The sequence below is a fragment of the Patiria miniata genome, unplaced genomic scaffold, assembly GCF_015706575.1.
Source record: "Patiria miniata isolate m_02_andy unplaced genomic scaffold, ASM1570657v1 HiC_scaffold_28, whole genome shotgun sequence".
NCBI classification, from domain to species: domain Eukaryota; kingdom Metazoa; phylum Echinodermata; class Asteroidea; order Valvatida; family Asterinidae; genus Patiria; species Patiria miniata.
The window spans coordinates 3238618-3260040 of NW_024037067.1; the positions used below are offsets into that span (position 1 = coordinate 3238618).

Genomic DNA, 21423 nt, shown 5'->3' on the forward strand with positions numbered 1-21423 from the left:
AACTTTCTGGTAATGACGTCACATTGACGTCATTAAGTATCATATTACAAGCAATGAAAGATTTCTAGATTTAATCTTTGAAAAATATAAAAGCGAGTGCTACAGATTTGATTTTTTTTTTCACGGCAATCGATACCAGTATTGCAGGGTCTTCATTTTTTGGTATTAAGTGCAAAATCACAATTTGAAATTTACAAAATATGTGAACTTGCTTTTCAACTATGTGCGTGTCTGCCTATACACATGTAGCCTAGACGCATGTTTCGAACATGTAGCCTGGAAACGCCTTTTGGTGTGTTTTATTTTATTTTGTTGTGCCCTTTTCATTTATTTTTGCAACAAGCGTCATTTTAGGCATAAGATTCAAACACATTTAAAGATATCAACAAAAGCTTCGCAGAATAGATGGGATATTAAGAGATTGCCTTTCTTAAATAAGAGCTGATCGATCTAAGACACACATGGTTTTAAAAATTGCAAATTTTAATGTTCTATTATGTTAACAACGTTTTCATGCAGTACTCTAAAGACACCGTACCACTACACATTAGAATTTGAAAAAAATGCTCAACGTTTGAAGAGGTCACATTGTTTTGATTGGAAAAAAACGATATTAATCGAAAAATACTTTTTTCAACATTGATAATTAGGCCCACAAGTACTTTTTTTATGAACTACGAAGAAAATCTAAAAGCTAGCTTAAGAAGCAAAGATCAAGATAGTACAAACATTTATCTCCAAAATTTATGCAGCATTTCTGATTTCACCAGATTGCTTTTTAAAAATGTCAAGCAGTTATTTCCTATTTTTCTGCTCATTCTTCTGCATGCATAAAGTTAAGAAAATAAATCCAGCATGTTGCAGCAAACTGGTAATATTTCAGAAAAATAGTTTTGGCAATTTCAAATTTATTTAAAGTATTTACTCTCACTAAACTATGACCAGATCCAATGAAACGATTATTGGATTTGTGAGTGTGCGTAAGTTAATGCCAAAAAGTATCAAACTGAATTTCGTCTATTAATAATGCTTGCTTCTACAATTTCTTTCGTTTGATTGGGTCTATATTCTTAAATATAGTGTTTATGCCTAGGCCTACATCTCTAATATTAGTGTTGTTTTAGCGGCATTTAACTAGAGTAGTATTTAACTAAAGCTCTATCATGGTTGATCATTATTATGTCACAATTACAATTAACATTTCCGTTTTGACAACTCTTGCATCATGGCTATGTGTACGTACAGAGAGCACGTGTAATTGTAAACGCAGTGTCTTCGGGATAATATTAACTTGTATACGTTGAAAGACATGGTTCCTCCATGCTATAACCAACACAGAGCGTCAAAACATGGTCAAAATAATGGACCTTTAATGCACTCTCACTGACTCCTAAAAATAAAGAAACGACAAGAAAAGTAAGAATACAATTAAGAAATATATCAAAAGAAAGTTAAATCATGTAAATTGGTTATATCTAACTACAGCATGTTACACATGGTCACTAATGACCAACATACACAATGCATGGCAACACAAGTTTCTGGCTGAATATCTAATGAGTACTAATCCATGTTCCTTATCAGTTTCACAGAACTTTCCATTAGACTTTACCCAGTCTAAGACAATCACACTAAAGCCTCAAGGTTACAAACAGGTGGTAAAAGTGGAGTTTAACATGAAGGAAAATGCAGTGAAGGAAGTGGGACTAAGACAGGTCTAATATAAACATTTTGTGATCTTCTAAGAAAGGAATTTATAGTATACACTTGGGTTTTTAGATCTGTGGGAAAGTCAAACCTCCTAGCGTAAATAATATTAGAGATACACTAAAAAAGTCATTCAATCTACATGTTCCAGTGGTAAAATATGAGTCTTTCTCAACAAAAATCTATTCTCCAAGCAAATCATGTCATCTTTCAAAGAGGAACCAAAACTTATAAAACAAAACTTGATAAATGCAAACTCATGAAAAACATTCTTCCAACCTGTAAAACTAATCACAGAAACTTAATTCCTATAAAAAACAATACTCGTCCTTACTCAAAAACGGTAAGAAAGAAATCAATTGAAAAGAATCCAAATCATGACCCATCATGGAACAGTAAAATCTCAATGCTTCAAACTTCTACTTTCACAAAAACTTTCCAAACACAAAGAACACACTTTAGACCATAGCTAAGTAAAAACCTTCCTAAAACTGCACTAGAACTCAAAACATGATTATACAATATAAAAGTAAAAAAAGAACAACAATTTCACAAAAAGCTGTTCCCAATTGAAATTGGGAACAGCTAATTAAAACTCACCAGATGACTGTAGCAGATCAAAAACCACACAGGGCAGGCGCTCCCAAGAAAAGAGGAAAGAGAGGAAATAACTCACGAATAAAACACAACTCTCTTCAATGCCGCTGGTCTGCTAAGTGAAGGGTCTGTGGACTTACAGGGTGGCAGACACACTTTTATGAAAGGGAAAGGAGAAACTTAAAAAAAAGGGGTGATTTATTCAGGGGGTCTACTCCTATCCTAAAACACTACAAAAAATACAGTAAAAACCACACGTTAAATTTGGCCCTGCCACACATGCACTCAGAGTGTTCTCAGAATTACACCGAACCTGATATTCTGAACTTCTGAAGGTTTTTTTTCGTGTGTTTGTTTTTGTTGGGGTGTTGGGGGTGTTTGTTTGTTTGTTTGTTTGTTTGTTTGTTTGTTTGTTTGTTTGTTTGTTTGTTTGTTTGTTTGTTTGTTTGTTTGTTTGTTTGTTTGTTTGTTTGTTTGTTTGTTGGGGTGTTGGGGTGTTGGGGTGTTTGTTGGGGTGTTTGTTTGTTTGTTTGTTTGTTTGTTTGTTTGTTTGTTTGTTGGGGTGTTTGTTGGGGTGTTTGTTTGTTTGTTTGTTTGTTTGTTTGTTTGTTTGTTTGTTTGTTTGTTTGTTTGTTTGTTTGGAGTTTGGTTGCGGGCTGTTTGTTTATTGCATCGATTCTGCCAAATTTTGCCCCTGTTGTTTTTGTCATTTATTTTGTATTTCAATAATTGTTTTATATTCGATATTCATCTGCATGTTGAATGTTTTTAGTCAACATTTCTGTAGAAAAGTTTGAAATGAACAATTTCGTGTTAATTTGTATATAGGAAAACTAGTCTGATATGCCAAATGGTCAATAATTGTTTTCCGAGCAGCGTTACTATTTATTTACGGTAATTAATTGTAGTGTCAGACGCATTGAACATAAATGGGGAATTGTCGCCCGTAAAGTTAATCTCATCTATTTCAGTTCTGTCGGCTTCAGCAGCAAAAGACGCCAGTGGTCCTGTTTGGAAGGTAAAAGGTAAAGAACAATTATCGTCAGTGATATCATGTCTCACAACCCTATACATTTTTCTATCTCACTATATAAGAATGTAATTCGGATAGTTTAGGGCGTTTATAAGTTTTGGATGTTGAAAGTCGCTAATTTATTTTGGCAGTTCTGAGCACCAGTACCTTGCAAGCTTCAATTGATCCGATTCTTGGTCAGTTTCACTTACTTGGCTGGCCATGGGTTTCGTGTCCCTGTTCACTTCCTTGGCCATAGGTCACGGCCAAATTCCGAGCTCCCATCACAGTGGGGCAATTATTTCCAGTTTTCGTAATTTTCTTGTAATGAACTGTTTTCCCTGCACCTGCTGCCGGACCACCCTGGTAGGAAGTGTCAGTATCAGGCCGATCTGTACCTTTTTATGCAAAGATTTAAGTTAGTTCACATTAAAGTTGAGTTAAAGCTCGATGGGTCTGTGTGACTTAATATGGTTCATTAAATTAATGTTTCCAATGAATCCGGCGGCGGTCCATAATATGATTTTCTCATACCCATCTTCACAAACATGAGTTTATTTATTAACCTTCTTTTCAAGCGAAAAACAAAGACTTGACAGTTCTTAGGTGGTCACTGGCACAGGGAAGATGTCTCCACATAGTATTTGCACCACTCATGACCCAATTGATAACAACAACTATTATTAGAAATTCCAACATTCAGTATAATCGGGGGCTTTATTTCTCCGAACATGGCTCTTGGAAGTAAAACATATACCTGATGGCTCATTTCCCATGGCTCCCCTTGCGGCATTCGGCCCTCGATTGCGGGGCTGTACGGGGGCGTCTGGAATGAAAAGTCACACAAAATACTGCTCAAGACATTGACCGGTAATCTTTTTTTAATTGTATAATTTTTCATGCCAAAATGCTTTCCTAGTCTGTCTTCGTATATTCTTACCCGTCTCATCCCTTCTGACAACTCCTTCTGCACCCGGGCCTCCGGCGTCTCGACGGTTGGGCTGAACGGGATTTTCTGATATAAAAGCCACCAAAAAAATGTTATTGATAGTTCTCGCACAGCTCTACTTTTGGCGTACTGGTACTCCAAAACTTCCTCTCTTTGTTTTTGGGGTTTTTTTAAGTTCAACACGAATTTTTTTATTGGTAGTCTAACTTCCTTCATGGTTTAATTACTTTTACGCGGTCTTTCTATCATGGCTCATTTAACAAATTACTTAAAAACTGCTTACCATTAAGCACAAGCTGCAACTTAAATACATCTAGCATGCTGATGTATTCTTCCACATCCAAATACACAATCAGCAAACTATCCATCAACTTTCACAGAAATAATTACAGTCGAAACTGTCATTTCCAAATGTAAAGATACCTTCTTGTTGCACCGGGCCGTCCACTTGATCCTCATAAGGTACTGGAAATACTCCCCTGAGTCGCTCTGACAAATTTTACAACAACAAAAAAAATCATGTTCACACAATGAAATAAACATCCTAAATCACACTTTGGAAAAAGTCACTGGGGATTACAATATGCTTTCACATTTCAATCAAGCCATATTCATATATAACACTTTCAACATTTCGAAGTCAACTGCAAAAACAGAGATTCGGGTGCTCTTACCGTAACCGCGACGCGCCAATCGTGCGATACCTCGCACTATGATACCTCTGTTCCCCCAAAGGAAATCTACTGAAAAGATGAACAAAAATGATGCAGGAAAAATAAATGTTTTTTTTTTCTGTATACATGTAGCACGGATAATAGAGAGAAAGAAATGATAGAATCAAAACACCCGAGTAAGAGTAAATTCGGACACGAATGGATTAACTTACTTATTCTTATGGCAAGATCCCTGATGAAAAATCTCCAATCGCCGCCAACTGCCGGGCCATCTCTGGCGGGAGCGGGAGGTGCGGGTACTAAACCTTTCTCCATCCTAATATTAAGTTGCTATGTTCGGGGAAAAAAGTGTTCTGCGGGGATCCCTGTTAATACAAAAAAACCAGTAGTCCTTATATCAAACAAGCTGATTTACCCGATCATAGATCGGGTAGGGCGTAGTGTTGGGGATGAAAATGTGGGGAGTTAAATGTAAATGGGGATATAGTTAAGGAGACATGCAGTTATAGAAAAGCAATTTCTGTGGTGGGATCTGAGGCAATTTCTGACCACTAAAACCAATTTCAGGAAAAGATCATCTTTTAAAGTTTTGAGTTTGGAGTAATTGAATCAGCTATGTCATGTATTCTGAGCAATAGAATCATTGTTGTAGGCTACCATTTTTATTCGGGAAGAAAAAGTGTGTGTGTGTGGGGGGGGGGGACCAAACAATGTCCCCCGCTTTAAAATGGGGGGGGGGGGTTCCCCCTGTCCCCCGTCGATTTACGCACATGATAATTATGTACCATATGGCAACTGTCTGTAAATGTTCCCGTTGGTCTGTTAAATTGGCATTTTGTGAGGCAGTCGCATTTGGAAAACCCAGTGAAAAGCTAGGTTACCGTAGTACACAGGCGAAGGCTGATTGTACAGTTTTGACAATAAATCATAATGCAATAAAACGTGAAGGTGTCATTTGAAATGAAAATGTTGAGTGTTACCATAAAATTACAAACGGTCTGAATCATGGAGGAAGGTCATAATTAAGTTTCAGTATTGGACTCTTCAAAAAACGTAAACTTGAACTTCTTACAATTTGCGAGACCGTCTGCGAGGAAAAAGTCGATTTAACTTTAAGTGATTCAAGTTGGTTCAACCATCTACATAAGAGCAAGTTTTACTCGGCCTCCGAGAAATGTTTGCTCCTGAAAGGATCCGAGACCGCGGTCTCCCGCGACACCAAAATGGCTCCACGTCCGTGGAAAAATGTGGGTGTCTTCCGCCGGGTCGGACACTTTTTCGTCGATTTTTTTGTGACTTCGTTTAAGATCGCGATATTTGAAACAATGCATCGATCCTTCGTTGACCCCAAACAGGCCCCCGAAATTATAATGCGACACTGAATTATACGTGGCGGGCAGCGAACTCACAACGCTCAGCCTTGGTGGTGGAAGCATATGGAGCTGTAAACACATTATGGAAGCAACAGCACTCAATCACGCGACGTCACATGCTTGCGCTTCAAATAGCGAGCACCGTAGACCCAACCTCGTTTCCAGGGTGTGGAGCAGGCTGCAGTACGCGTTGCCATCGACAGTTTTGCATAGCCCGGAAATACTACGCAGTGTAGACTTTCGATTGGTCAGACCGCGCAAGGCATACTAATGTGTAGTCCTTCTGAGTATTCGTTGCACTCGGCGCAGGGGCGGCAAGCAAAGCGCAGGAAACAATAGGGACACTTGGTTGCCACGTACCATGGAGAAAACATATTTTGCCAAGGTCACCCCATACTACCATTTGGTGAACACTTTTGCAGAACGGCCGAGTAGAACACGTTAACGAAACCCCTACGTTGACCTCGCTGACCTCGTACAGTCTAAACTCGCAGAAAAGCCAGCACAGGGGGCGGCCAGGCAGTCAACGTGAAAGCGCACACGACGGCAAATTCCTGCGCAAAACGCAGTCACGAAAAATCGACGAAACAGATCGCCGGTCCGTACGGGAAAATCAGGACGACCTGAAGTGTCCGACCCGGCGGAAGACACCCTCCGCATTTTTCCACGGACGTGGAGCGATTTTGGCGCCGCGGGAGCCCGCGGTCTCGGATCCTTTCATAAGCAAACATCGTCTCGGAGGCTGAGTTAAACTCTCTCTTATATATATAGATAGTGTGCCGCACCAAACCGCAGCAAGCCAAGAGATGCATGAGAAAAAAAATCAAAAACGAACTCTTTACCGTTTACCCTATTACAATCTTGGTACAGAAACAGAAAAAGAACATCGTTTACCAGTTTCCGTTTATGCGTCTAAAAAACGAAAACAGATGAACAAAAGTGTTTAACCGTTTACCATTTTTGAAATTGTAAACAGAAAAATAAAAAAGCAAACCCGTTTCCAACTTTTGGTTTTGGATTTTTGAACAGAAAAATGAAAAAGCAAACCCTTTGCCAAATTTTGGTTTTGAATTTTTGAACAGAAAAATGAAAAAGCAAACCCTTTTCCAATTTTTGGTTTTGAATTTTTGAACAGAAAAATGAAAAAGCGAACCCTTTTCCAATTTTTGGTTTTGGATTTTTAAAACAGAAAAATAAAAAAGCGAACCCTTTTCCAATTTTTGGGTTTTGAATTTTTGAACAGAAAAATGAAAAAGCAAACCCTTTATCAATTTTTGGTTTTGAATTTTTGAACAAGAAAATAAAAAAAGCAAACCCTTAACCAATTTTTGTTTTTGAATGTTTGAAAAGAAAAAGCCACCCCTTCACCAGTTTTTGTTTTGAAATTACTGCCTAAGGACGATACAATCCCCCAAACAGTTCTCACCAGATGTAGAAAAACTATTGTTGGCTAATCAATTCCAAAAGGAAATATTGTGACACCCTGGGGAGTGGACTTATTGAGGGACAAAATAGGGTAAAAATTACATTTTTGCAAGCTCTATAAACATGTTTTAACGCATGTTCCAAAAATAGCATAAGGGCAACATTAAAAACATTATTTTTTCTCAGGTAAGGGCAAGGACGATACATGTGTAATGATATAGTTGATTTTGTGATATTATTTTGCATTTTGGCTGGGTGAATTTTTTTTTTAAATAAGTTTAAAATAGTTTTGAGGCCCAGCATAAACAACACACTTTGTCCAGCTCTAACCAGGTGCAAAATCAAAATCAAAGTTTAAATGCTTTATGCTCATTCAGGGAACCTGAGAGTGACGAAGTACACAATATTGTGATGAGTTGTACCAGCAAGTCATGATCAGCTGGATGTATTTCCTTCAAAGGAATGTTGGATGCTGTGGCACCGCGCATCAAAGATATCGTTCAGAAATCACTTTTAAGTGGTATTTTCCCTACTGCTTTGAGGCGAGCTATAAAGAAACCATCCTTTGACAGTACTGATCTCACAAACTTCAGACCGGTGTCCAATATTAGTTTCCTAGCCAAGGTGATCGAGAAGGCAGCTCTCATTCAGGTCAATGGACATCTGGATAGCAGAGGTCTTGGTATTTCAATCTGCCTACAAACGTAGGCACAGCCCTGCAGAGGTTTAAATCATGATACTTGACTGGTCGTTTTCTTAAATGTGCGGTTACATCTCAATGGGCTCCGTGCGCTATAACAAAAGAGGGTGTGCTTTAAACACTTCTGAATGCTCCTTGGACGGAACACCGCATGTGCGCACCTTAGTTCGCACGCGAAGTACGCTCGACTTTTGTATTCGCTCGTAACCCCGCCCTGCAAACTAGTCCAGTGGCATAAGGAAAACATCGTGACACGCCGGATTAAAGCGCCAAATTTAGAACACTGACTGTGTAAGTCCAAAGAAGTCATTCTAGAAGGGGGTGCCTAATTTTGGGGGGCTAGGTCAAGGTCAGGCCAAGGTTAAAGGTCAAGTTGTGTGTTATATGGCATATAGTCGTAGTAAATTTCCACAAAAATCTGACATTTTAAATTCTGAATAGCATTCAAGGATGTCTGATTATTATAAGACCTAACATTTCAGAAAAATATCCATCGAAAAACTTTTGCTCAACTGAATAGGGGAGTTTATTCGATTTCAAAAAAATGCCGAGTCAGCACTGCTTTCTGTTATGTTAAAATATAGAAAAACTAACTGTGATCTTGTTCACAACACTAATTCGGCACATGGATACTAGCACGCCTAAATAACGCTCTTCCTTTGATTAATTTATTAATTATACGTGGTTTATTAATTATCTTAATTCCAATGTTAGTTTGATTTCAATTATGATTTAAAGCTGATTATGTCTGCATAATAATGTATGTATTGTATATACATATCACATTTTAACCCACAAGGCATGAAAGTGTATGGTAAGTTTCTGGTATTCCATTCTTTTTTTCGTCTGAATATCTATTGGTTGTCCAAGTTCACATATTCTTTGGGTGTCATTGTTTCACAGTGGTACGGTATGCCTATACGTACGTAGGCCTACAAAAGTTTTATGCAGTGTATGTGTATGAGGCAAATACCTGTAATGACATTTTCAAGTTTATTTTTTCATTTCCATTATAGCACCCTGGCCTGATTTGTTAATTGTTAACTGTTTTTGCTACATTGAAATTTTGTCCTATACCTTGTGTGTGATTGATTCACAAAGCAAAAGATTTACAACACGTTTCATTCCATAAAAGCTCAAGTGTACTTGGGACCATAAACTTAAAAATTGCTAGGTTTTTTTATTTATCAAACATTTCTGTCTGTTTTATTATCTGCATGGTACTCCTTATCTCTTTTGTTATTTGCACCACTGTAAACTAAATGAAACCTCACACCCTGGTGTCGGGATCAATCCGGCCTTTTTACAAGTAAACTTTGGTTTATGGTGGCACACAATTACAACCCGAGTTGGTTTGGGGCAAATTTATTGCTGTTTTTTCAAACATTGTGTCTTGTTTCTTGTTTGCAAACTCTAAACTTTGAATAACAGTTGCAAGCAATAAAGCTGTGTTTTTGAGGGTGACATGCTTCAAGAGGGTTTTTGGGTTCTGTGGAAATAATGCTTTAGTTGGGTAATGTTTAAATAATGCTAAAGTTTACAAGTGCTCTTTCCTCTTTTTTTATGCCACTAATATAAATTATATACATCTCTGTCATATCTCCTCGTATGCGCCGATAAGCCACAAGGTTGGTTGGTTGAGATGTTTTAGTCTTTCCTCGTAAGACAATTAGTTATTGGACCAAATAATAAATTTGTACAGTGAACTGTCTCAATGTGTTCTCTGTTCACATACTGATTTGATGTGCGTGGATATCAATTGTAATTTTATGGTGGTCGGTTGCTATGTGAAACAAATATTCAGCATTTTCCAAAACCTTGCAATCACATTTTGTTTGTAATGTCATACTCATGAGGACTCTCTCATCCAGAAGAAATCGAGGTTGCGTGCATGCATTTACGACCTAATAAACAACATTTAGACTGACATCCTTTTATTAAGGCTACTTGCAGGAAATCTGTTTTTTCTCTGTGAAGAACTGAGAGCTGGAAAAAAACACGAATAGAAAAGAAAACAAAACCTGTCCCCCCCCCCCACCCCCCCCCCTACGTTCGAGGAGCGATTTCCGTGAGTGAAATGTATTCGCTTTAGTTTAAGTGTGATTATTTTTACATACCCAAAAAGGGCAGAACTGATATGATTAAAATGCTGTCAAGTCACATTTGTCAAAATCTTTTGCATTTGTCATTATTTCAATCAAGGCATGTGGCAATTATGATTTCAAAATGTGATATTTGAACATAAATTGAGCAGTATCAATGTGGACAAAACAAAAATCCAAATTTTAATGACAATTTTCTTTTCAGACTATACGGTCTGCAAAAGAAAAGCGCCCTTACATATTTTCTAATGCGGTAACCTAGGCCTAATAATAACAAAATAATTTGTTTGGTTGTACCTAGGCCTAAAAATGTCAAAATATATTTTTTTGACATGTTAAATATACCATTTCAAGTGAAAGGGGACAGCAGTGATATAGCCCGGGGGCCTGGTTGGACACATACATGCCCCTCATAAACTTCCAGCACCACCAGGTGTCCGCCCCCAACAAAAAAGGAGGTGTCTTATGTGTCCCTTCATAAAATGCTTGTTCTCCCTGCCCTCCACCATAGCCTACCAATCCCCCTCCCCACTGAAAAAATCTTACTAAGCCGCTGGGGGATTTTATTTTCCATGATGCCTATAAATTTGGGGTTCACCTTTTCTGGAATTGATTAAAATAATAATATTATACATGTGTATAAAGGAGAACCTTTAAGGCCCCCTCCCTTCCCAGGCGCGGATCCAGAGGGGGGATTAGAGGTCACCCCCACCCACAGCTCTGTCTTGATTTTTTTTTTACTATAGCAATTCATGAAAAATAAAAAAATATACAAATCTGCACAAAGTTGTCAATTCCAAACAATTCTTCACACACACAAAAACAGCACAAAAGTTACTATAATAAGACAAAGTAGGGGGCCTAAAGATAGCAATTACAGCAAGTACAGTAAACATGTGCATGCCCGTCATAATCCATGGTCGCGCATCAGTGGACAGGTTTTTTTCACAGGAAACAGCCGCGAGACCCTTTCTGACGAGCTCGGCCGCACTCGGGTTTCGTTGGGCTTAGCCTGGTAACAGGTTTCGTTTTTCCTTTTCCTGTTACCCTTTTTCCGTTTTTGTTTTGGCAAAGAAAATGTTGTCTTAGTTTTTAGTTGTTTGTGTTTCAGTGAAACAAAATGAAACAGATATGAGTGTGCTGCGTTTATTTACATAATGTTAACTGTATACAAAGGAAAAGGATTGATGATTTTGTTTTATACGCATCAAAAACGGAATGCTGTAACTCGATGCGTTGTCCCCTTTTCTGAACACAGACTCCAAAACGGTGTACAGTAGAGGGTTTGCTTTTCCTTTTTTTTCTTATTAAAATTATTAAAAAACGGTAACTGGTAAAGGGTTTGCTTGTTCTTTTTTCTTTTAAAAAAATCAATAACGGTAACTGGTAAAGGGTTTACTTTTTCTTTTTTCGTTTCAAAAATTCAAAAGCAAAAACGGGCAAAGGGTTTGCTTTCCCTTTTTTTGGTTCAAAAATTTCAAAACAAATACGGGTAAAGGATTTGCTTTTTCCTTTTTCTTTTGAAAAAATTAAAAATATCGACTGGTAAAGGGTTCCCTTTTTCTTTTTTCTTTCCACATATTCAAAAGCAAAAAAGGGTAAAGGGTTTGCTTTCCTCTTTTTGATTCAAAAATTTAAAAACAAAACGGGTAAAGAGTTTGCTTTTCCTTTTTTTGGTTCACAAATTTCAAAACAAAAACTGGTAAAGGAGTTGCTTTTTGTTTTGTTTTTTCAAAAATTCCAAAACGGAAATTGGTAAAGGGTTGGCTTTTTCATTTTTCTTTTGAAAAAATTAAAAATATCGACTGGTAAAGGGTTCCCTTTTTCTTTTTTCTTTCCACATATTCAAAAGCAAAAAAGGGTAAAGGGTTTGCTTTCCTCTTTTTGATTCAAAAATTTAAAAACAAAACGGGTAAAGAGTTTGCTTTTCCTTTTTTTGGTTCACAAATTTCAAAACAAAAACTGGTAAAGGAGTTGCTTTTTGTTTTATTTTTTCAAAAATTCCAAAACGGAAATTGGTAAAGGGTTGGCTTTTTCATTTTTCTTTTTAAAAATTCAAAACCAAAAATTGGTTAAGGGTTTGCTTTTTCATTTTTCTGTTCAAAAATCAAAAACCAAAAATTGGAAAAGGGTTTGCTTTTTTCATTTTTCTGTTCAAAAATTCAAAACCAAAAATTGGAAAAGGGTTTGCTTTTTCATTTTTCTGTTTACATTTTCCAAAATGGTAAAAGGTAAAACTTTTTTGTTTTTCTGTTTTCGTTTTTAGACGGATAAACGGAAACTGGTAAACGATTTCCTTTTTCTGTTTCTGTACCAAGATTGTAATAGGGTAAACGGTAAAGGGTTCGTTTTTCATTTTTCTTTTGACAATTTTCAAACGGTAACTGATTGGACGGTATGTACACGGACCGGAAATCCCGTGTCTGGGGAAATCCCGTGTGCGGAAAATCGTTGTTCCGTACATGAATCTGGCACCGAATATTTTGTCTGTATTTCTCAGATAAAATTTTGATTGTATTATAGTACCGCCGCCACCCATGTACTAGAGATCGAGAGTCGATCAACATGCCTTTGGAGAAAAAAAAAACATGGCTTCAAGATGGGCTGTTTCTTTTGAAATGATCACATTCTCGCTCCAAATCTTTACCAATTAATCTGGATAGCCAGTAATTTATACAGTACTGATCAAAAAGAAAATACAGTTCATGAAATACAGATGAATGGATACTTCACTTGACTAGACACAATGATGACGGAAATGAAATGGGTAGCATGCTTCGATAAACAAGCCTAAAATCATTGAAAAACTGTTATAATTTACATGAAATGAATGTAAAGTTTTCAGTATTTCCTGCTTAAGAGCACAATGAATGATTTAATTATTTTAAAATCATCATGAGGCAATATGTACATGTAAAGATTACCCATGTAAACCTGTTTAATCTAATGAAAAGAATGACGGCTTTAATAACAATTTCTATGATGATATTTTAGAAATGATTTAGATTTAGGAAATATATGGAAGTTACTTATTTACGAATAGTCAGAACATATTGGAATTGGTTTTCTTCGCATTGTTTCCCCTATTGCATTGTACTACTAGCTGCAACCATGCTGTAACCATGTATTGAAATGCATGTACAAGTAAAAAAAAACTCCTCGATCGTGACACGTTCACTCAAACTTGCCGAATGAAAACAAATGAGTGACTACAGAGATTAAATATTTTGCGAGCTATTTCCTCATGGACACGGTGTTTTATGCGGAAAATATGTCTATAGCCTTCAGTCCAAATATGACTTGCTTCAAGTTCGGATATGTACACATTGGCACCGTAATTATGGCCCTATTCGAAACACTGTTATCGTTTATATTCAACAATTGAACAAGGTTTCGAATACGCACACTGATGTAGCACCTATTTTAGTCTATTTTGTTAGGGATTTCCCTATTTCAACATCCAAAGAGCCTTTCTTTTATGGCCTTTGTCAATGATGGAGAGAATATGTGATGATACGAACTGTACATCTTATGCAAACTTGAGAGCCCACGCGTTAGCTTATATCAAAATTGTGCATTTAAAGCTTTTCTACTGTTTGTTACCTCCGCTATAAGGAGGTTATGTTTTCATCGGTGTTGGTTGGTTAGTTGGTTGGTTGGTTGCTTGGTTTCTTGGTTGCTTTGTTTGTTAACAAGATAACTCAAAAAGTTATGGACGGATTTCAATGAAAAAAGAATTAGGGCTGGTCCTCGGTAAAAGTACTAATCGATTAGATTTTGGAAGGGATCCGAATATGGGTTACTCTATTTCGCCATGGTCTATTATATGTGAGCAAATTCGCTTATTAATTATGCAAGACAACCGCCTCCTGACCTGTAGATTTTGACCAATCAGCAGGCGCTTCAGTATGGGGTATTCGGTCATTGAAATATTCAAAACACTTATACACAGCAACAAAGGCTGTGGTCACGCACTCTTATATTACGCGATACGAGCATGCTTGTCTAGGTTTTATCGATATGGCCGGCTGTAATTGTTGTACGGCTTTAATAACAATTTCTATGATGATATTTTAGAAATGATTTAGATTTAGGAAATATATGGAAGTTACTTATTTACGAATAGTCAGAACATATTGGAATTGGTTTTCTTCGCATTGTTTCCCCTATTGCATTGTACTACTAGCTGCAACCATGCTGTAACCATGTATTGAAATGCATGTACAAGTAAAAAAAAACTCCTCGATCGTGACACGTTCACTCAAACTTGCCGAATGAAAACAAATGAGTGACTACAGAGATTAAATATTTTGCGAGCTATTTCCTCATGGACACGGTGTTTTATGCGGAAAATATGTCTATAGCCTTCAGTCCAAATATGACTTGCTTCAAGTTCGGATATGTACACATTGGCACCGTAATTATGGCCCTATTCGAAACACTGTTATCGTTTATATTCAACAATTGAACAAGGTTTCGAATACGCACACTGATGTAGCACCTATTTTAGTCTATTTTGTTAGGGATTTCCCTATTTCAACATCCAAAGAGCCTTTCTTTTATGGCCTTTGTCAATGATGGAGAGAATATGTGATGATACGAACTGTACATCTTATGCAAACTTGAGAGCCCACGCGTTAGCTTATATCAAAATTGTGCATTTAAAGCTTTTCTACTGTTTGTTACCTCCGCTATAAGGAGGTTATGTTTTCATCGGTGTTGGTTGGTTAGTTGGTTGGTTGGTTGCTTGGTTTCTTGGTTGCTTTGTTTGTTAACAAGATAACTCAAAAAGTTATGGACGGATTTCAATGAAAAAAGAATTAGGGCTGGTCCTCGGTAAAAGTACTAATCGATTAGATTTTGGAAGGGATCCGAATATGGGTTACTCTATTTCGCCATGGTCTATTATATGTGAGCAAATTCGCTTATTAATTATGCAAGACAACCGCCTCCTGACCTGTAGATTTTGACCAATCAGCAGGCGCTTCAGTATGGGGTATTCGGTCATTGAAATATTCAAAACACTTATACACAGCAACAAAGGCTGTGGTCACGCACTCTTATATTACGCGATACGAGCATGCTTGTCTAGGTTTTATCGATATGGCCGGCTGTAATTGTTGTACGGCTTTAATAACAATTTCTATGATGATATTTTAGAAATGATTTAGATTTAGGAAATATATGGAAGTTACTTATTTACGAATAGTCAGAACATATTGGAATTGGTTTTCTTCGCATTGTTTCCCCTATTGCATTGTACTACTAACTGCAACCATGCTGTAACCATGTAGGAATTAAAACATGCTGTAACTTATAACGTGTTTAAGAGGTTCTTGATTAAAACTTAAAAGGACAGACACATTTAGTATAATTACGCAATGCCATCCGATATTCCAATCTTTTGATGGCTTTCGTTGTCACTTCTTCGACACATTAAGGAATACTCTATTATGTTATCGGAGAGCAAATTCTGACTTACCACAGTTATCTTGAAGAGTTAACTCTGGAGATGATGGGGTTTCACGGAGCCAGCGTTGAATCCTGTGCACTTGAGATACCGCTGGCAACTTCCCGCGCGAATTCCCGAACGACAAATGCCGTGCGCGGTGACCTCCGCGTCTGTCACGCCGTCTCTATGCGTACGACCCATAGACATAAAGAACCTATGGTACGACCCCAACCTCGTACCCAGGGTGTCGAGCAGTACGCGCCCATCACTACCTGCTCTCTCACCCTGGTATTGGATCATTTGCACGTGCAAGATTTTTGCACACGTATGCAAATGTGGAACAGTCTGGTGCCTGGATATGCGTTACACATTAGCGTTTGTTTTTGTATGCGGTGTCTGGGGTAAAAACAGAGTCAATTTGTAGCAGCGCGAGCACGGCGTGAGTTACGAAAACACGATTTTTGAAATCAAACAGTTACGATCTTATCGAGACAACATGCAGTATCATATTTTATATTAATATGAGCAAATTGGAAAGGAAATAAGTATTTTCGAGAAGGCGTGGACGAATGATCGCGAAAACACGCACTGCACGTTGTGAATAATAGCACCAAGTACACGATAAAAATCCATTACTAGCCAATTGCGGTGGATACATGAAGAAAGTTTCCTCTCCAGGGTTTACTATTGGAAACAACGTTGGAAATAAAGTAAGCACTGGGGACGAGGTTGGTACGACACCAACCTACCTCCACGATGAACAGCGCCACCAATAATCACACCAAAACTCTACAACTAAGAAATTGAAGAAGGCACCTGTACCTCCGTGTGAGTTGCGTGCGTTTAGTTCTATTAATAACATGTCTACGTCCCTACCATGTGCGATTTTAAATAACTTGCAATCAATGATGTTAAACATAAATTATAATATAATATTATAAATTTAAAATTTTCTGCCGGGCACCAACAGTGTTAGTAATCATCGTTAATGATTCATGATCCGTTGTCAGGATCAGAGGAAAGACATTTGTTTAGTTGGGGGGGGGGGACCAGCATTTTATGTGCGGGGGCACCAAGGGTAGTCTGAGTATCACCCGTTATCCAAGGAGCCATCTCCTGTCTAACGTCTGATATGTCAAAGCATGCAGATTTATGCAAGCCGCGCGCCAGCCACCGGAGTCGACTTTACTAAATCGTGACGTCATTTCATCCCAAAATCAGGACTAACGCTGTGATTGGTCAATTCGAATGCAGCGTTTTTGTAATACAACAACAGCCGGGTGCGCATTCGCGTAACATGATACCGAGCGCCGCGCGCGGTGACATTTTTTTTTAATCCATGTCTATGACGTGCAACGGGTGAATGACCGAAGACCCGATAGACCTATAGAAAGCGCCTGTTGATTGGTGAAAATCTAGGAAGTCAAGAGGCGGGGTCTTGCCTAATTAATCAGCAAATCTGTTCGCGCATAATAGTACTACACCAAGGGCGGATCAACAACAAAATGTGCCCAAGTTAGAAGGGGGTCCGCTCATAAGTCCGACGCCTCATAGGTCCGACGCCTCATAAGTCCGACGCCGCATAGGTCCGACGTCTCATAGCTCCGACGCCTCGTAAGTCCGATAAATTAAACGCCTCGTTTTTCTGTTGTCGGACTTATAAGGCGTCGGACTTATGAGGCGTCGGACCTATGAGGCGGAATAAATAAATGTTATGCCTCATAAGTCCGACGCCTCATAAGTCCGAAATTTCGGACTTATGAGGCGTCGGACCTATGAGGCGTCGGACTTATGATACGGCCCCGTTAGAAGGGGGGCTGGAACTCAGTTGACGCTATATAGGGGGCCTTCATTCCCTTTTTCTGATCTCTTTGTTTTGTAGTGTGTGTGTGGGTGGGGGTCCTTGGGGGTGTGAGAACGTGCCCCCCCCCCCCTAAATCCCACTCCTCCCCTCCCCCTCCCCCTCCCCCTCCCCGGCAACTCCCGGCTGAAAGAACTATACTATTTTTTGGGGGGGGGGGTAAAAAAGTGGGGTTATAGAAATGACAACTAAGACAAAAATACAATCATTGTTCCCGTGTTCGCTACTTTCTGTCGGCTTTGTGCAGATATTGTAATGTTGAAAGTACACAGTTTGCATATTCGTATAATATCTTATAAGAGTTGTTGTAAATGTCAAAATTATCAGCCTATCCGCGACGTGCTTCAAAAGCGTTCGGTACTATCGTCGCCATTTTACGTCTATAGCTAGCAGTACTTAGTCATGCGTGCTAGCTATCCCTGAAACTTCGGTTCAAAACCCTACCTGCCGCCTTTCCACAAAATAATTTTGATGATATTCAAAAGGATTCCCTCACAGCTATTTTTTAGGTGAGTCCAATAATCATTTATTTAATTTGATGGAACCTTGAAATAAGCAGAAAATATCGCTTACGTTTACACTGCAAAAATCATCAACTGGCCACAGACACTAGAGTCTAAAGACCTGTAGCTGTACACAACTGCGCAGTCAAAGAATGACAGTTTGGTTTTCTAATAGTTTTTGCTTTGCCCAAGTCATGTGTAGAAAAACAACATTATAGGGCACATACATGTTGGATTATAGTGGATAACTATCCCTCCAAATGGACACACAATGGCTCACCTCACAAGGGTCATTATATGGTATGCAAATACAACGAAAAGATGTGGCATGCATCGCTATACAAAGCATTCAAGTTATATATAACCGCTGATCATTTATTGATGTTGATCGCATATTATCAATATTTATTAAAATTACAGCATAGTAACTGAAGTACTGATGAAGGACTATATTTCTTCACATACTTATTTCATATATATATTGTACAAATTTAATATGACTGAATTCAACAAGGTCTGTATTAAAGATTTTAATTTTTATAATTACACAAATAGTTTACTGTTAAAATTATCTCGATTGAAACTGAAATACAAACTTAACTGTCCTATAGTACCGTTGTACAATAATACTTTTAGGCCTATTATACACAAATAGATTTTCTTTATCTGTTAATGTTGTAGTATTTTTGAAATATTTCAGAATATCACAAACAGTACTGTTTAATATTAGGAAAATAAAGGAATAAATTAAATTTTTTAAAAGCCATTTTGTATAAAGACAGCAACCAGGTCCCGAAAAAAAATGTAACGCTAAGGCAGTAGACCAGAAAATCATAATGATCACAGAACATTGCCTCAGAAATATTAATTAGGTACGCATTTGATGTGATATTAATTTGGGCATGACATCGTACTGCATGTCGGTTTGTGTTTAACTGATTATAGGATGTGCATGTTGGGAACTCTATCAGTGTATTTAATAGTGATTCTTTAATTGTTATGAACTGTATTTTCTCGTGTCACAGTCAAGAGAAACATGCTTGGTAGCTTTGGGAGTGTGACCCCCGTTTTTAAACTTTCAAAAACTTTGACAAATTTCAAATGCTAGCTAAAAGGTCACCAATAAAACGTATCATAATTTTGACCATAATTCAGGCCTTCACAACAAATGAAAATCTCCCTTAATATTTTGATGTCAACATTACTCTAGAATGAGTGGATTTTCTACAACTTTTTCTTACCATTCTAACAAATCCATCACACGGTTTCGCAGAGTTTCACATAAATCATGACTGCAGTACCTAGCTACTATAAATGCAAATGTAGCTTGTGCTTTAGAGGAAAGACATTCGAGAAAACCTGATGTGCCTATAGCTATGTTTACAGCATAGATTTGGGTTTTTGCAACATCCTACACAAGAAATCCTTACAATTTAGTAAGCATAAAATGTCTGCCCTTCATATACGTCACTGAACTTCGACTCAGGTAGACTGGATACCTTACTTCAGGAGGTAATGTAAAAATGGTTCCTTCCTTGTCGCTGTCAGAGTTCATTATGTAAAGAGTGCATTGGTCAGTATCTCTGACTCAATATCAGAGAGATTGAGGCGTGTTTTTTTTTTATATTCCCAGGTTATACCATCTGCTCATGTTCCTCAGGTCCGCCTGCTGGTTTGACTATATCCTCATAGGATGGAGGAGGCGCAGATGGAACATCAGGAACCCTTCAAAAGAAAAAAAAAGAAACCACAAACTTTAGGAATATATATACGTTGTTATTCCCCAGGGAGTTGACAAAGAAAATGCTGCCACAAAATAATATCGACTTTCATGATAACAAGGATATTATTTGCCTGATTTGAATCTCAGTAATCTCTGTTGTACATGTAGTGTGACACTCTGTATTGATTTGAATACTTTGGACCTCTGGATACTCAGTTGATTGACTTACTGTTGAGGATAGGGCATTGCTGCTGGATACTGTTGAGGTGGTGGTTGGATGCCGGGCTGGATCTGGGGTTGATAGGCCACTTGTCCCCCTGGTCCATACAGGATACTTGGCCCTGGACCTTGTGGTTGAATGATGGGTGGTGCCCCAGGGGGAGGGGGTTGCATGACACCGGCCGGCTGGAGCACAAATGCTTGCTGCTGCTGCTGCTGCTGTTGCTGCAGGCAGCCCTTACAGCAACACACAATACAAGCAATCAACATGGCCACGCCCACTGACAGCATGATGGCTCCAACAATCCCAACACCAGAGAAGAAGTTGAAACCGAACGCCACCATCATGACTCCGCCGATCAGGAAGAAAACGCCAAACATTCCAAAGCAGACCGCCACGACCATTGCACCACCAGCTGGCCTGCCCACCCTTTGGACACCCACGGTGGCGCCTGACGAAACATGAGGGTGGTGATGAATGTCGTGGTGAACGACGTGGTGATGGTTTCCTATGCCATGGTGGTGAATATCGTGGTGATGAATGTCGTGGTGATGGTTTCCTATGCCATGGTGGTGAAAATCATGGTGAATGCCGTGGTGATCGTGTCCTATGCCATGGTGGTGAATATCGTGGTGAATGTCATGATGGTGGGCACCAACATCATGGTGAAAATCATGGTCATGGTTCATGGTGCCAGGTTTTTTGACGACACTTTTGTCTCTTGGTTTCTGGGTCTGGAACTTAGGAGAGGGCAGGGCCCAGTTACATCCAAGTTGCTTCAAGTTCAAATTGTTCAATCTTCACCTGCACAAAAAAATAATGTCAAAGACACAAAATAGATCAAATTCAATCCATCAAGTTCAAGTTACCTCTTGTAAGAAGGTTATGCCCAAATAGCATCGTCCCTTGCTAGTAGGCCAGTTGGGACGGATGGTCTTAGAGTTCAGACGATCGCGACTTATGGTTGGAATCGTCTTAACAAAACACAATTCATGATGTGGAAGACTTGCCAATTTTTTTGGGGGGGGGGTGATAAGAAATGCCAGGGCAGCTCCACTTGTGTGGCCTCCGTGTTGCTGCACTAAGATGGGGTAGCGGGAATGGTTCTTAGTCGCTAAAAAATCG

General features: G+C 38.5%; 1 protein-coding gene across 1 annotated transcript; it reads right to left on the reverse strand.

Moving 5' to 3' along the window:
• Positions 1-18348: 18348 nt before the first annotated feature.
• Positions 18349-21237, reverse strand: LOC119734676. Its single transcript, XM_038208204.1, has 2 exons — positions 20308-21237; positions 18349-20080 (listed from the first exon to the last, which is right to left on the reverse strand). The coding sequence occupies exons 1-2, from the start codon at positions 20985-20987 to the stop codon at positions 19990-19992; spliced, it is 771 nt and encodes a 256-aa protein (XP_038064132.1). The 5' UTR covers positions 20988-21237; the 3' UTR covers positions 18349-19989.
• Positions 21238-21423: the final 186 nt, after the last annotated feature.